The 14,272-nt window shown below is 33.5% G+C and overlaps 2 protein-coding genes and 1 long non-coding RNA gene across 3 annotated transcripts; all 3 read right to left on the reverse strand.

Annotated features, from left to right (window-relative positions):
* Window positions 1–2,453: 2,453 nt before the first annotated feature.
* Window positions 2,454–9,285, reverse strand: LOC134276971 (putative nuclease HARBI1). The gene is made up of 6 exons (XM_062759255.1): window positions 9,117–9,285; window positions 4,069–4,326; window positions 3,520–3,632; window positions 3,115–3,226; window positions 2,822–3,011; window positions 2,454–2,646 (listed from the first exon to the last, which is right to left on the reverse strand). The coding sequence occupies exons 1-6, from the start codon at window positions 9,283–9,285 to the stop codon at window positions 2,454–2,456; spliced, it is 1,035 nt and encodes a 344-aa protein (XP_062615239.1).
* Window positions 6,480–9,022, reverse strand: LOC134276964 (uncharacterized). The gene is made up of 4 exons (XR_009994149.1): window positions 8,902–9,022; window positions 7,324–7,475; window positions 6,793–6,906; window positions 6,480–6,547 (listed from the first exon to the last, which is right to left on the reverse strand). It is a non-coding gene; the product is annotated as an uncharacterized LOC134276964 (long non-coding RNA).
* A 2,499-nt stretch (window positions 9,286–11,784) lies between the features above and the next one.
* LOC134276973 (putative nuclease HARBI1) lies at window positions 11,785–13,827 on the reverse strand. The gene is made up of 5 exons (XM_062759256.1): window positions 13,395–13,827; window positions 12,849–12,961; window positions 12,445–12,556; window positions 12,152–12,341; window positions 11,785–11,977 (listed from the first exon to the last, which is right to left on the reverse strand). Exons 1-5 carry the CDS (start codon window positions 13,825–13,827, stop codon window positions 11,785–11,787), a joined length of 1,041 nt encoding a protein of 346 aa, XP_062615240.1.
* Window positions 13,828–14,272: the final 445 nt, after the last annotated feature.

Genomic DNA, 14,272 nt, shown 5'->3' on the forward strand with positions numbered 1-14,272 from the left:
TATTATTACCACTTAACAAAAAGAAAATCAAATATCTTCAAAGAATCTGAATTTTGATTTTAGTATATGTTAATATTTTCAGGGGTGAAAGTGAAATAGAGAACGAGCTTTTCCGTGTATACATGGTTCAGCAAGCTGGGTGAAATCAGGCCCCGCCGCCACCAAAATTATACGGTACTCAGCCTCAATTCACTACTCAAGCGTTGAGGCCATCCTCAACAGAGAACGTCCTCAAATCACCACCACCAACATAGTTGAGTATGTACTCTGTTGAATATGAATTTTTAGGTTCTCAACTCTACTGAGTACATACTCTGTCAATTTTTTTCAATGATCTAAGCGGTCTCAAGAAATATACGAAGTACACAAAATTTGATGAAATGTTTGTTACGTAATAAACAGGTATTGCCGTCTACTTTGTTTGTTTGTTTTATTCACAAACATGGAGCTTGTCGAAGTAAAACTCCCGACAGAACAAAATAATCCTAAGAAAAGGGGCACCAATTGGACTCCAGAGGAGGAGATCCTCCTAATAGAAGAGGTTTTGAAGTATAAAGAGACCCTCTTCGGTAAAATGAAGGGCTCGGGGGTGAAGGGTAAACATGGCAAATTGAAAGAATCTACGTGGAAATCCATCGCAGAAACCCTTAACTTGTAAGTTTTGTTGTTGTTGCATATTCAATCAAAACATTTAATTTTCCTACACTTAAAAAATATTATAGCTTATTAGGTTTTTACTTAACTTTTCCTTTCCCACTCGCTGTAACGCGGACCTGTTGTAAATAAAGTTTAGTAGTTATCTCCCTTCTATCTTTACATGGGTAACTATTCATTTCGACCCGATACTGTTTGGAACGTGACGGTTTGACATCCATTGTGTATGATGACAGATGTGCAGTTGTATATTAGATCTAAGGTTAAAAAAATACGATACGGCTTTTTAAAAAAAAAAAAAAAACGTTTTAGATCGCAGAAGATTAACTGACAAGAATGAAAACATTTCACATTTGATTCGTTGTATATAAGTCTATCCATTTCATTATGAATTTATAAATTCTTATAATAGCTTATACAAAGAATTTTTAAATTGCTGTAATGAAATCAACAATTTTTAGAAATGGATTAAATTCGTTATAACGATTAAATTCATTGAAATTGATATAATTAATTAACAATTCATTTAACAATAATTTATAACAAATCAAATTATACAATATGCTCACTCAGTATTCGTTACATCGGATTTAGTGATATTTTTTGATACGTCCTAATTGGAGATCTCAATAAACTTCTGACTAAAAATAATAGTTATCCATAGTTTTCTCATACGATTGTCTGACCAGTCCCCCCCCCCCCCCCCACCAATTTTTCCAGTTATGTTCTGTGGTCTTAAATTAGGTGTTAACAGGTTAAAGCATTTTCTAAAGTATTCTTTATACATTCATATACTATTAATTATTATTGTATACATATAGAAAATTTCGCCTTGAACACCAAAGTCGGTATTAAATGTCATCGTTTCAAGTCTCTTCTAAAAAGCCAAAGAGGAAAGGAATCAAGGATGCGTATGAAGAAGAAGATTTGGAGAATATGAAACTGGATAATAAAAAAATTAAGCTCCAAATTGAGAAATTGATAATTGAAAAGCAGAAACTACAGGCAGAAAAGGAGTTCATTGAAATTAAGAAGGCGTTTTTGGTCCGTCAGTTCGAGGAGCGATATCCAAATTCGATCATTTATACAAGTAATTCAAGTCTGGGTAATGAATTGTAACATTAATTGTTTCAATTAGAGTGTAATTTTCTTGGAAAATTAAATGTACATGACTGTATTTAAGAAAAAAAATTACATGAAACCTATAATACTGGTAAAAATAAATACTAATACATTTAACGTTAACACTTATCTGTTAATTATTGCCAAAAGCTATTTTTAAGGCATAACAGCATTTAATACTGTGTTATGAAATCTTATATCTTATCCGGCGAAGGGTACCTGTAAAATGTGAAACGAAATAAAAATCAATTAAAACGCCACATCTTCCGAAACGAAACGAAATCAAGGCCTAACGAATAGAAATCAAAACGAAACCTACCGAAAGCAAACCAAACTATCAAAATCACAAGCACTTGGGGTATGGACCCCCCTTTCCATATACATGTACATGTAGACGAATAAGGACTGAAAATGAGAGTAAGACATAAAAATTAGAAAATACTACATATACTGAAATATTATACATGCATAGTATGCTCGCACATATTTGCAGCTCTCAGCAGTTCCTTCATGTAAATATATACATCACTAGGGAAACATTTTGTTAGTTTTGTTTCGTTTCGTTTTGATTCCGTTTCGTTTCGGCAGATTTCGTTTCGTTTTAGTTCGTTTCGTTTCTATTTCGTTTCGCACAGGTACCCCTTTGCGAGTTTTGTACAGGTAATAAAATGTCTTACTTAAGTGAAATACGTATCCACTATGTGATTGCGCATGTTTAATCCATCACCAACTACATGTAATGCATTGTCGTTTCCACCAAGCAGTTGAACTTCATCTTGTCTACAATCCACGATATCACCCCTGTCTATTCCAATGTTGTGCAATATTGCACAAGCAACGATGTACCTCGTAGCTTGACGTGGGTCTGTCCTGATATAGAATGAATTACAGATTATTTCTCCAATTAACGGTTGTTGATTTATTCTTTGTCCCGACTGACAAAATGAAATAATTGAATGCAAAATACTGATTAAGTTCAACGATTTCTTTTAACAAGTTTTTTAAATTATTCTTTTTTTTTTTTTAATTTTCAAATGCCAAATACCTTAGTACCCCTTGTAGGCACGAAAATCTGCGCTTCAAAATTCCAAACGTTTGTTCCACTAGTACCCTTGTTTTACAAAGTGATGCATTGAATCTCTGTTGTGGGACAGTAGAAGGATTCAGAAACGGTGTCATGAGATACCTTTTACACGGATAACCAGAATCTCCGAGTAGAAATCCGTTATATTCACCTATTAAGATGTAATACAGAATTACACTCTAAAAAATGCAAATAATTTATTGGTTTTGTGTTTTTGAAATGATAGGAAAGTGATTGCATAACAAGAACTGTACCATTCTCAAATTTCTGACATAATGCAGATTCGCGCCATATTCGGCTGTCGTGAACGCTGCCAGGCCATTTCGCACAAATACTTGTTATTCTGAAGTTGGCATCGCAAACAGCCTTTAAAAAATTTAATTTAAAACGAAACATAATTATACAAGGATAACACTGAGGCTGCTTGATTTTTAAAATGTGCGTTAATTAATCGACAACATCAACATGCACAGAATTGATGGGGCAACCCCCAGTGTTTTACAGTAATAAGATTAATGAAGCGACTTTGAACCCCCCCCCCCCTTCTTTTCATTTAACAAGTAGGATTTGGAAAAAAAAATTCTTGAATGATTAATTCTCACTCTAAAAAAAAGTCTTAAATCCGTGCACATTTTTTTTAAACATCGCAAAAAATATACCTGTACGTTCAACGAATGGAAACCTTTACGATTGACATAATCAGGTTCGTTGTCATTAGGGGCAATAATTCCAATAAATGTGCCATCAACACACCCTAAAACGTTTGGAAATCCTATAAGAAAAGATCAAATTAAATCAAAGCATGCATGATAAGTCTAACTCATTTTTTTTCGGATTTAAAAAAAATAAATAAAAAGGTATATTTTTTTCTTCTGACACAAGAATGAAACTACGTAAACCGCAACCGTTTGTGTAGTTCTATAAGTATCTCTTACAAGTTTAATGTTTTCAAACCATAAACGTCTGTGCCGTCCATATGAAAAAAAAACAAACTTTTTTTAAAGTTATTTGAGTAGATATTTCTTATTATTTGACTTGTCATGCATTCTAAGGAGTACGAACACATAACAGGCACCTAAGCCTTTGAGGTAGTAAACTTGTACGAGTTGTCTGTTCATTGGAGTTGTCTTTCTTTGAAAAACAAAACCGAAAGTACAATGCAGACGAAAAATTAATTTGATTTCATTGGGAAGATGCGGTTTTTTTACCTGCTATTTTCAAAAATTGTTGTTTTGTTTCTCTGGCACGGTTACCCTTGGGGAAGGTGATAAAATCTGCCAGTAAATGAACTATAGCATCACAGACTGATCGACAACATCTTCCAGTAGTTGTTTCAGACACTCCAATGCTGTCCCCGACCAGTCTGTGAAACGCCCCCGTTGCTAGGAACCTCAGGCAGGTGAGAATCTGCAGGATTGGAGGTAAGGCGCTGTTTTTCGTTGTATTATGCATAATAGTATCCATTCACGTCATTAACCGTCGGGTGGCGCTGCGGTTTTAGAGGTGGTTACGCAAACGTTTGAATTTGTCAAGCGCTTGACTGAGTGTAAACAAATGGTAGCGTGGCGAGACACTGTGGTTTCTCCTGGACGTATACCTCCAAATTAATTAATTTGTAAAGAATGTCAACCCTCTGTGGTGTGCCAGGATGTTGTAGAGGATGCGGACACTCATTATTTTCAGATCCAGACATTTGTTTGAGACGAAAAGTGACGCTAAATCGGTCATGAAGATGATCAGCTGACTTGGTAAACACCATGTCGCTTGTCACCAGAATTTTGGAGTCGGCGATATTAAGGATTAGATTTTTGGTAAAATATTGATTTTGATTAATTTTAATTAGTATTTTACGAAGTATATGTCATTAAATCGTATAGATTTAACTATAAAAATGAGTTACTATATATAGTATAAAACATATTGACTTTGTGACTTTTTAACTTTTTCTTAAATGGAAAAAAGTGAACTCCCTTTTTATTTTTTTTTTCATCAAAGGACATTTGAACTATTTATATTAATAGTGTCTTAATAGCTTGACACATGGCAATTAATATTATTTAAAATATTATTTCAAAAGTTTGAAATTTAATTAAAATGTCTAAAGCTTTTGTTGCTTTGTGATTTTGTTGTTAAACAGACAGACACAGCACTGGTAAATGTAATAGGATTAATTCTGATTAATTTAATGTACAGTGGCAGTTTTCTTTTAAAAATGTACAAATAGAGTGTATGATGTGTTTATGTCCCCATACAATTAACTTGATTTGTTAGCAAATGGAATAAGTACTGCAATTTATGATTTTAGTTCAATGTTTAATTTTATTATATATTTTAAATTTCAACACCAGAAATAATGAGATATTTTTCCCCGCTTGATTAGTACGAGTAGGGTCTTTGGTTTTCCCTGGATAAATATTGATTATATAATATTCTACTTTAACTCAATACAATAACAAAACAAAAATAATATTTGCACAGTTCCTTGTTTACAGGAGACAAGAGTAGACTAAAAAAGGATGCAGTAAACTTGACATCCAGTTTTGGACTTTAAAACTCCAGCAATACAAGTCCAACAGCTCCGTGGCTGCAGTCAAGACACGAAGTATGTACAAAGACTGAGCTGTTCCTCAAGAGTTGTGAACTAAAGTGTGCATCATGGAGTTTAGACCAGTATCCCCAGTGATAACTAGCAGTCACTCGGATGTTTCTTTAAGATCAGCCATATTCTTTTACAAAGATATGAAAAATTCAATGCAAGCATTTAAGCTGTTGAAGACTCTGTCCGAATGATTCTTTCTCATATTGGTACATATTGTAGAAGCTATTAGCATGATTAGGCTATTAAGTGAGATGTGCTTAGAAGATGTTCAACTATTACTTTTTAAATTTCAGAACACAAGTATATAGTTTTAAGAATTTTTGACACATTTAATTTTTAGAAAAATTAAAAAAAATCTTTTTGCTTGCTTTGAAAAAGAATTAAAAATGATTGTACATGTATTATGAATTCTGTGGAATCTTTTTAATCAAGTTAATTTGTGGGGTTCAATGTTCATGGACAAGAAAAATTGTTCATGGGTATGTAATTTTGTGGATTTTAACTCATTGATAATGTAGATTCAATCAATATGTTAACAAAATCCATGGGCAAGAGAGACTCGTCAAATCCACAAGCATTGATTTCCAAGAATATTGTACTTGCATGCTCAAATTTAAGTACGAAAGGAATAAATATGTATAAATATTTAATACAATCTTTTTTGTTTTATTTATTTACAGCCATGAATAAAATAAGCAAAATCGTTAACAGAAAAAAGTTCAAGCTTTGGAAAAATACTGTACATGTACATAACTTGGTGTTTTCAAAATTTAGCGCAATCAATGGATATGGTTGTTGGCATAATCTTGAATTAATGCTACAAATATTTGTGTCGTATATTCTATTTATAAATGAATTTTTAGTGGTATTTATGAATTAGCACATCCTTATCTGCTCAAAAACAACTAAAATATGAAGCTCGCTATTTTAAGTACTCATACAGTAAATTCCTTTCAATGTCAATTTTTGTACAAACAAATATTAAAATGTTATGTCTGTGCATTCTTTCATTTCACAAAATAATTTCTCTTGCCAGGGATTGTTTGAGTACATCAGCTTCTTTTCTCTTTCAGTTTTTGGTGGAATCCCTTCAAATAAGAATGAGTAGCAATTAGTATAGAGTAATTAGCATTATCATGACTGCACTTGTTTTTTGGTAAATTAAACTGTCTTTAAATATTTTTAATTTTTTAAATAAAATTGATCTACTTCTCAAATTAAAATACAATTCTTAATCAATCCTTAATTGTAAGTTTGTGAAAAGCCTGAAGATGCTGCATACAAGATTATTGTACCGGTATTCTATTAGAGAATTTTCCAAGCATGAGAATACCTAGTCTATGTGTGTACAGGCTGAATGTTGCCCCATATTTCCAGCAGAACATTTTCTCTGTGAATGTATAGGACTGCTAAACATCTCAACACTTTGTCTTAGGTTGTAATACACCTAGTGATAATAAAAGGAAATGCATTTTTTTTAAGAATTAAAATTGGAAGCATTGAAGCATTGCTTAGGCCAAAATAAAATTATAGTTTGTTTGGAATTGCCTCCCGTCTCATTGAAATGCCCCCTCCTGAAAAAATTTTATTGACCAAAAGTAGGAAGATTTTTTTATATTTAATCATTTTTTTTTTTTTGCCCATTACATGTATCACATGCACCATACAAAACACTGATATATAGTGTCTGATCTATATAAAATTAGGTTTTCAATTAAAAAAAAGTAATTTCCCTCCCTCCTTCCTGTGTCTGAAACCCTTCAGGTGGCAATTCCAAACAAACAATTTTTTAAGGATGGCCTAGCTTAGGTGTAATTTATGAGTACTTTCTATTATTAAAAAAAATACAAATGCAATTACATACCAGTTCATCTTTTTCCCTGACAGCACTGACAATAGGATGGATGCCATTTCATGAATTAGATGGGGAAAAATAGAATTTTTATGTAACATGTACCATCCAGCCATAATAAAGCTCCCTGTAAGCTTTGACTTCTTATTTTACCTGCTGATCTCCTAAATAAAATGAAATGAAAAAATATATTCTTAAATAACTGAAAAATAACCAATTTACTCAGTATAGGCTTTTATTTAGGAACAAATATACAGTCAGCCTTTAAGTGAGGTCAATCCATAGTCCTGATAATAAATTCTTTTTTTCAGAGGACTGTAAAATTAATTATGTTTCTTGTATTTAGTTGTACAATAACAGCTACTACATGTATATATTCCTTTTATTTATTTTTACATGCATCAGATTTTATTTAATTACTGAGTATATCTTTCCGACTTAATGAAATTGTAAATGTAAACTAAGTTGTCGAGGGTCACATTATAGAAACACAAATACCGGTACTGTACAAAATGGACCTAGCAAATGATAACTTTAAAATATTTGTACTCATTTTTACCTTTATTATAACAAAGATGTAATGCTCTAAGTATACAAGTAGCTACTGACTATGAAAAAAATATGTACAGAACAAATAAATTTCACAATTATTCATATGCACTATATAGTACAAGGGCACATATCAAATCTATGTTTGTTTGTTGTCTAATTTCCCTCTTAAGAATTTTTTACTCATACGGAGACACCATCATTTGCTGATGGCAGACTGCAAATATACCTATTCTCGGCACTCTGGGCCATTGAGCAGGGATGGATCTTTTTAGTGCGAACACTTACTGCAAAACAGGACCACGGTTTAGACGGTCTCATCTGTAGGACACGTAATGCAGTGGATTTGAACCTGCGACATTAGGTTCAGCTCTTAGCTTTGGCGACTGTAGACAAGGCAGACACTCTAACCACTGCGAAATGTGGGCGACTTACATCAAAGCGTACCAGTCTCAACTTTTTTTTTAATTTAAAAAAAACAAACAAATGAGGCTGATTGGAAATCAATTATATTTATCCAATATCAATGAATGGTCATTTAATGTATCTCTATGTAGGATCTGGAGAGTCTTTTGGTGAGGGTTGAAATATGATGTTTGTGATTGTTTTAGTTTTGTTTATTATCATTAATTTTTTAAGTGAACTAAAATAAAATGAATGTTTAGTTTGTATTTGCCTTGCAATGAATATTACGTTGCACTTAATTACCCTGATGATCATTTGGGACGTTGCTCTTTTAACAGTATGTAACCAGTGTAGATCTACATAACCTAGCTGTGCAATGATTGTCATGTAAAAAAAAAAACCAAAAAACAAAAAACCCCCAAAATATCGCCATGAGTATTCGTATCATATACTAATTCCATTTGAATCTAGTGTTTGTGTAAGTGGTAAAGATGATAATACATCTGACAACCTACAAAAACGTCGATTGTAAACTCACTGATTTGTCGTTGTACTATCTTCGTCATATAGGCATGTTACACTCGATAATTCTTAGAAAGTTTCCATAAATGTATATTATTTACAAACAATAATTACCCAAGATTCGGATAAACCTTTCTCCCGGTTGTGACAGCTCGATTAAAGATCGATTCAGCCCCTCCGTTTGGCTCCAAGTTCGAGGACACGTCCATTTGTTTACATTGTTACAAGCGCCGCGGTGATTAAAGCGTTTACGTAACCACCTCTAGTACACCAGCGACACCTGACGTCATAAATATGACGAATGAGTCCTATTGCTGGACTGATTTTGTCCAAAATATATAGGATAGTTGGAGGTCTAAACCTATACCTATCAAATATCTCATCCTCAGAATATATCTCTAACAGATTCATTCGGTCTCGTATTACTCTTTTTGAAATTCTACGAATATGTCGCATTTGTCGCCGGCGGCGCCGTTTATGTCGTCTGTGAGCAGCCATTTGTATTGCTTGAGTATTTACTTGAGAAAGGTCAAGATCTACCTCAAATAATTTGAGTACGTAATCAAATTTTTGACTAGAGTATGTACTCAAATATTTGGTGGCGGTGACTTGAGCCTGCGATTATGGGTTTGAGAATTTTGCCAGAGTTGAGCCTGAGTTTTATACTCAACTACTTTTGGTGGCGGCGGGGCCAGGCCCCGCCGCCACCAAAATTATACGGTACTCATCCTCAATTCACTACTCAAGCGTTGAGGCCATCCTCAACAGAGAACGTCCTCAAATCACCACCACCAACATAGTTGAGTATGTACTCTGTTGAATATGAATTTTTAGGTTCTCAACTCTACTGAGTACATACTCTGTCAATTTTTTTCAATGATCTAAGCGGTCTCAAGAAATATACGAAGTACACAAAATTTGATGAAATGTTTGTTACGTAATAAACAGGTATTGTCGTCTGCTTTGTTTGTTTGTTTTATTCACAAACATGGAGCTTGTCGAAGTAAAACTCCCGACAGAACAAAATAATCCTAAGAAAAGGGGCACCAATTGGACTCCAGAGGAGGAGATCCTCCTAATAGAAGAGGTTTTGAAGTATAAAGAGACCCTCTTCGGTAAAATGAAGGGCTCGGGGGTGAAGGGTAAACATGGCAAATTGAAAGAATCTACGTGGAAATCCATCGCAGAAACCCTTAACTTGTAAGTTTTGTTGTTGTTGCATATTCAATCAAAACATTTAATTTTCCTACACTTAAAAAATATTATAGCTTATTAGGTTTTTACTTAACTTTTCCTTTCCCACTCGCTGTAACGCGGACCTGTTGTAAATAAAGTTTAGTAGTTATCTCCCTTCTATCTTTACATGGGTAACTATTCATTTCGACCCGATACTGTTTGGAACGTGACGGTTTGACATCCATTGTGTATGATGACAGATGTGCAGTTTTATATTATATCTAAGGTTAAAAAAATACGATACGGCTTTTTAAAAAAAAAAAAAAAAAAAACGTTTTAGATCGCAGAAGATTAACTGACAAGAATGAAAACATTTCACATTTGATTCGTTGTATATAAGTCTATCCATTTCATTATGAATTTATAAATTCTTATAATAGCTTATACAAAGAATTTTTAAATTGCTGTAATGAAATCAACAATTTTTAGAAATGGATTAAATTCGTTATAACGATTAAATTCATTGAAATTGATATAATTAATTAACAATTCATTTAACAATAATTTATAACAAATCAAATTATACAATATGCTCACTCAGTATTCGTTACATCGGATTTAGTGATATTTTTTGATACGTCCTAATTGGAGATCTCAATAAACTTCTGACTAAAAATAATAGTTATCCATAGTTTTCTCATACGATTGTCTGACCAGTCCCCCCCCCCACCAATTTTTCCAGTTATGTTCTGTGGTCTTAAATTAGGTGTTAACAGGTTAAAGCATTTTCTAAAGTATTCTTTATACATTCATATACTATTAATTATTATTGTATACATATAGAAAATTTCGCCTTGAACACCAAAGTCGGTATTAAATGTCATCGTTTCAAGTCTCTTCTAAAAAGCCAAAGAGGAAAGGAATCAAGGATGCGTATGAAGAAGAAGATTTGGAGAATATGAAACTGGATAATAAAAAAATTAAGCTCCAAATTGAGAAATTGATAATTGAAAAGCAGAAACTACAGGCAGAAAAGGAGTTCATTGAAATTAAGAAGGCGTTTTTGGTCCGTCAGTTCGAGGAGCGATATCCAAATTCGATCATTTATACAAGTAATTCAAGTCTGGGTAATGAATTGTAACATTAATTGTTTCAATTAGAGTGTAATTTTCTTGGAAAATTAAATGTACATGACTGTATTTAAGAAAAAAAATTACATGAAACCTATAATACTGGTAAAAATAAATACTAATACATTTAACGTTAACATTTATCTGTTAATTATTGCCAAAAGCTATTTTTAAGGCATAACAGCATTTAATACTGTGTTATGAAATCTTATATCTTATCCGGCGAAGGGTACCTGTAAAATGTGAAACGAAATAAAAATCAATTAAAACGCCACATCTTCCGAAACGAAACGAAATCAAGGCCTAACGAATAGAAATCAAAACGAAACCTACCGAAAGCAAACCAAACTATCAAAATCACAAGCACTTGGGGTATGGACCCCCCTTTCCATATACATGTACATGTAGACGAATAAGGACTGAAAATGAGAGTAAGACATAAAAATTAGAAAATACTACATATACTGAAATATTATACATGCATAGTATGCTCGCACATATTTGCAGCTCTCAGCAGTTCCTTCATGTAAATATATACATCACTAGGGAAACATTTTGTTAGTTTTGTTTCGTTTCGTTTTGATTCCGTTTCGTTTCGGCAGATTTCGTTTCGTTTTAGTTCGTTTCGTTTCTATTTCGTTTCGCACAGGTACCCCTTTGCGAGTTTTGTACAGGTAATAAAATGTCTTACTTAAGTGAAATACGTATCCACTATGTGATTGCGCATGTTTAATCCATCACCAACTACATGTAATGCATTGTCGTTTCCACCAAGCAGTTGAACTTCATCTTGTCTACAATCCACGATATCACCCCTGTCTATTCCAATGTTGTGCAATATTGCACAAGCAACGATGTACCTCGTAGCTTGACGTGGGTCTGTCCTGATATAGAATGAATTACAGATTATTTCTCCAATTAACGGTTGTTGATTTATTCTTTGTCCCGACTGACAAAATGAAATAATTGAATGCAAAATACTGATTAAGTTCAACGATTTCTTTTAACAAGTTTTTTAAATTATTCTTCTTTTTTTTTAATTTTCAAATGCCAAATACCTTAGTACCCCTTGTAGGCACGAAAATCTGCGCTTCAAAATTCCAAACGTTTGTTCCACTAGTACCCTTGTTTTACAAAGTGATGCATTGAATCTCTGTTGTGGGACAGTAGAAGGATTCAGAAACGGTGTCATGAGATACCTTTTACACGGATAACCAGAATCTCCGAGTAGAAATCCGTTATATTCACCTATTAAGATGTAATACAGAATTACACTCTAAAAAATGCAAATAATTTATTGGTTTTGTGTTTTTGAAATGATAGGAAAGTGATTGCATAACAAGAACTGTACCATTCTCAAATTTCTGACATAATGCAGATTCGCGCCATATTCGGCTGTCGTGAACGCTGCCAGGCCATTTCGCACAAATACTTGTAATTCTGAAGTTGGCATCGCAAACAGCCTTTAAAAAAATTAATATAAAACGAAACATAATTATACAAGGATACGATTGAGGCTGCTTGATTTTTAAAATGTGTGTTAATTAATCGACAACATCAACATGCACAGAATTGATGGGACAACCTCCAGTGTTTTACAGTAATAAGATTAATGAAGCGACTTTGAACCCCCCCCCCCCCCTTCAACATTTAACAAGTAGGATTTGGAAAAAAAAATTCTTGAATGATTAATTCTCACTCTAAAAAAAGTCTTAAATCCGTGCACATTTTTTTTAAACATCGCAAAAAATATACCTGTACGTTCAACGAATGGAAACCTTTACGATTGACATAATCAGGTTCGTTGTCATTAGGGGCAATAATTCCAATAAATGTGCCATCAACACACCCTAAAACGTTTGGAAATCCTATAAGAAAAGATCAAATTAAATCAAAGCATGCATGATAAGTCTAACTCATTTTTTTTCGGATTTAAAAAAAATAAATAAAAAGGTATATTTTTTTCTTCTGACACAAGAATGAAACTACGTAAACCGCAACCGTTTGTGTAGTTCTATAAGTATCTCTTACAAGTTGAATGTTTTCAAACCATAAACGTCTGTGCCGTCCATATGAAAAAAAAAACTTTTTTTAAAGTTATTTGAGTAGATATTTCTTATTATTTGACTTGTCATGCAACCTAAGGAGTACGAACACATAACAGGCACCTAAGCCTTTGAGGTAGTAAACTTGTACGAGTTGTCTGTTCATTGGAGTTGTCTTTCTTTGAAAAACAAAACCGAAAGTACAATGCAGACGAAAAATTAATTTGATTTCATTGGGAAGATGCGGTTTTTTTACCTGCTATTTTCAAAAATTGTTGTTTTGTTTCTCTGGCACGGTTACCCTTGGGGAAGGTGATAAAATCTGCCAGTAAATGAACTATAGCATCACAGACTGATCGACAACATCTTCCAGTAGTTGTTTCAGACACTCCAATGCTGTCCCCGACCAGTCTGTGAAACGCCCCCGTTGCTAGGAACCTCAGGCAGGTGAGAATCTGCAGGATTGGAGGTAAGGCGCTGTTTTTCGTTGTATTATGCATAATTGCTGGACTGATTTTGTCCAAAATATATAGGATAGTTGGAGGTCTAAACCTATACCTATCAAATATCTCATCCTCAGAATATATCTCTAACAGATTCATTCGGTCTCGTATTACTCTTTTTGAAATTCTACGAATATGTCGCATTTGTCGCCGGCGGCGCCGTTTATGTCGTCTGTGAGCAGCCATTTGTATTGCTTGAGTATTTACTTGAGAAAGGTCAAGATCTACCTCAAATAATTTGAGTACGTAATCAAATTTTTGACTAGAGTATGTACTCAAATACTTGGTGGCGGTGACTTGAGCCTGCGATTATGGGTTTGAGAATTTTGCCAGAGTTGAGCCTGAGTTTTATACTCAACTACTTTTGGTGGCGGCGGGGCCCTGTCCTATTGATAACCGCAACAACTAAAAATTCAGCACGAATTGAAATGCAGAAAAAGTTCTGTATGGTAGATTGCCACGAAATAGTGCAAACCCTGGTAGGGAAAATATAAAACATTTTTTTCATAAAACTAAGAGCACTGTGTGGCTTTGTGACCTTTTCTTACTATTTGATTCATTGTGTTCGTTTTCATGTGTGGTTTAAGTAAGTATATATAGTATTTAGGTGTAAGATAAAGTAATTATTGTT

Source organism: Saccostrea cucullata, unplaced genomic scaffold (assembly GCF_032062105.1).
Source record: "Saccostrea cucullata isolate Sc308-1 unplaced genomic scaffold, CSIRO_AGI_Scuc_v1 ctg1316, whole genome shotgun sequence".
Taxonomy (NCBI): Eukaryota; Metazoa; Mollusca; class Bivalvia; order Ostreida; family Ostreidae; genus Saccostrea; species Saccostrea cuccullata.

Excerpts from the sequence above, each read along its gene's own strand:
- LOC134276973 (XM_062759256.1), bottom strand. The coding sequence starts at position 13,827 with ATGGCTGCTCACAGACGACATAAACGGCGCCGCCGGCGACAAATGCGA. Across the intron at positions 12,962-13,394 it reads ACAATTTTTGAAAATAGCAG|GATTTCCAAACGTTTTAGGG; the intron begins GTAAAAAAACCG and ends CTTTTCTTATAG. Across the intron at positions 12,557-12,848 it reads TCCATTCGTTGAACGTACAG|GCTGTTTGCGATGCCAACTT; the intron begins GTATATTTTTTG and ends ATTTTTTTAAAG.
- LOC134276971 (XM_062759255.1), bottom strand. The coding sequence starts at position 9,285 with ATGGCTGCTCACAGACGACATAAACGGCGCCGCCGGCGACAAATGCGA. Across the intron at positions 3,227-3,519 it reads TCCATTCGTTGAACGTACAG|GCTGTTTGCGATGCCAACTT; the intron begins GTATATTTTTTG and ends AATTTTTTAAAG. Across the intron at positions 3,012-3,114 it reads ATGTCAGAAATTTGAGAATG|GTGAATATAACGGATTTCTA; the intron begins GTACAGTTCTTG and ends ACATCTTAATAG.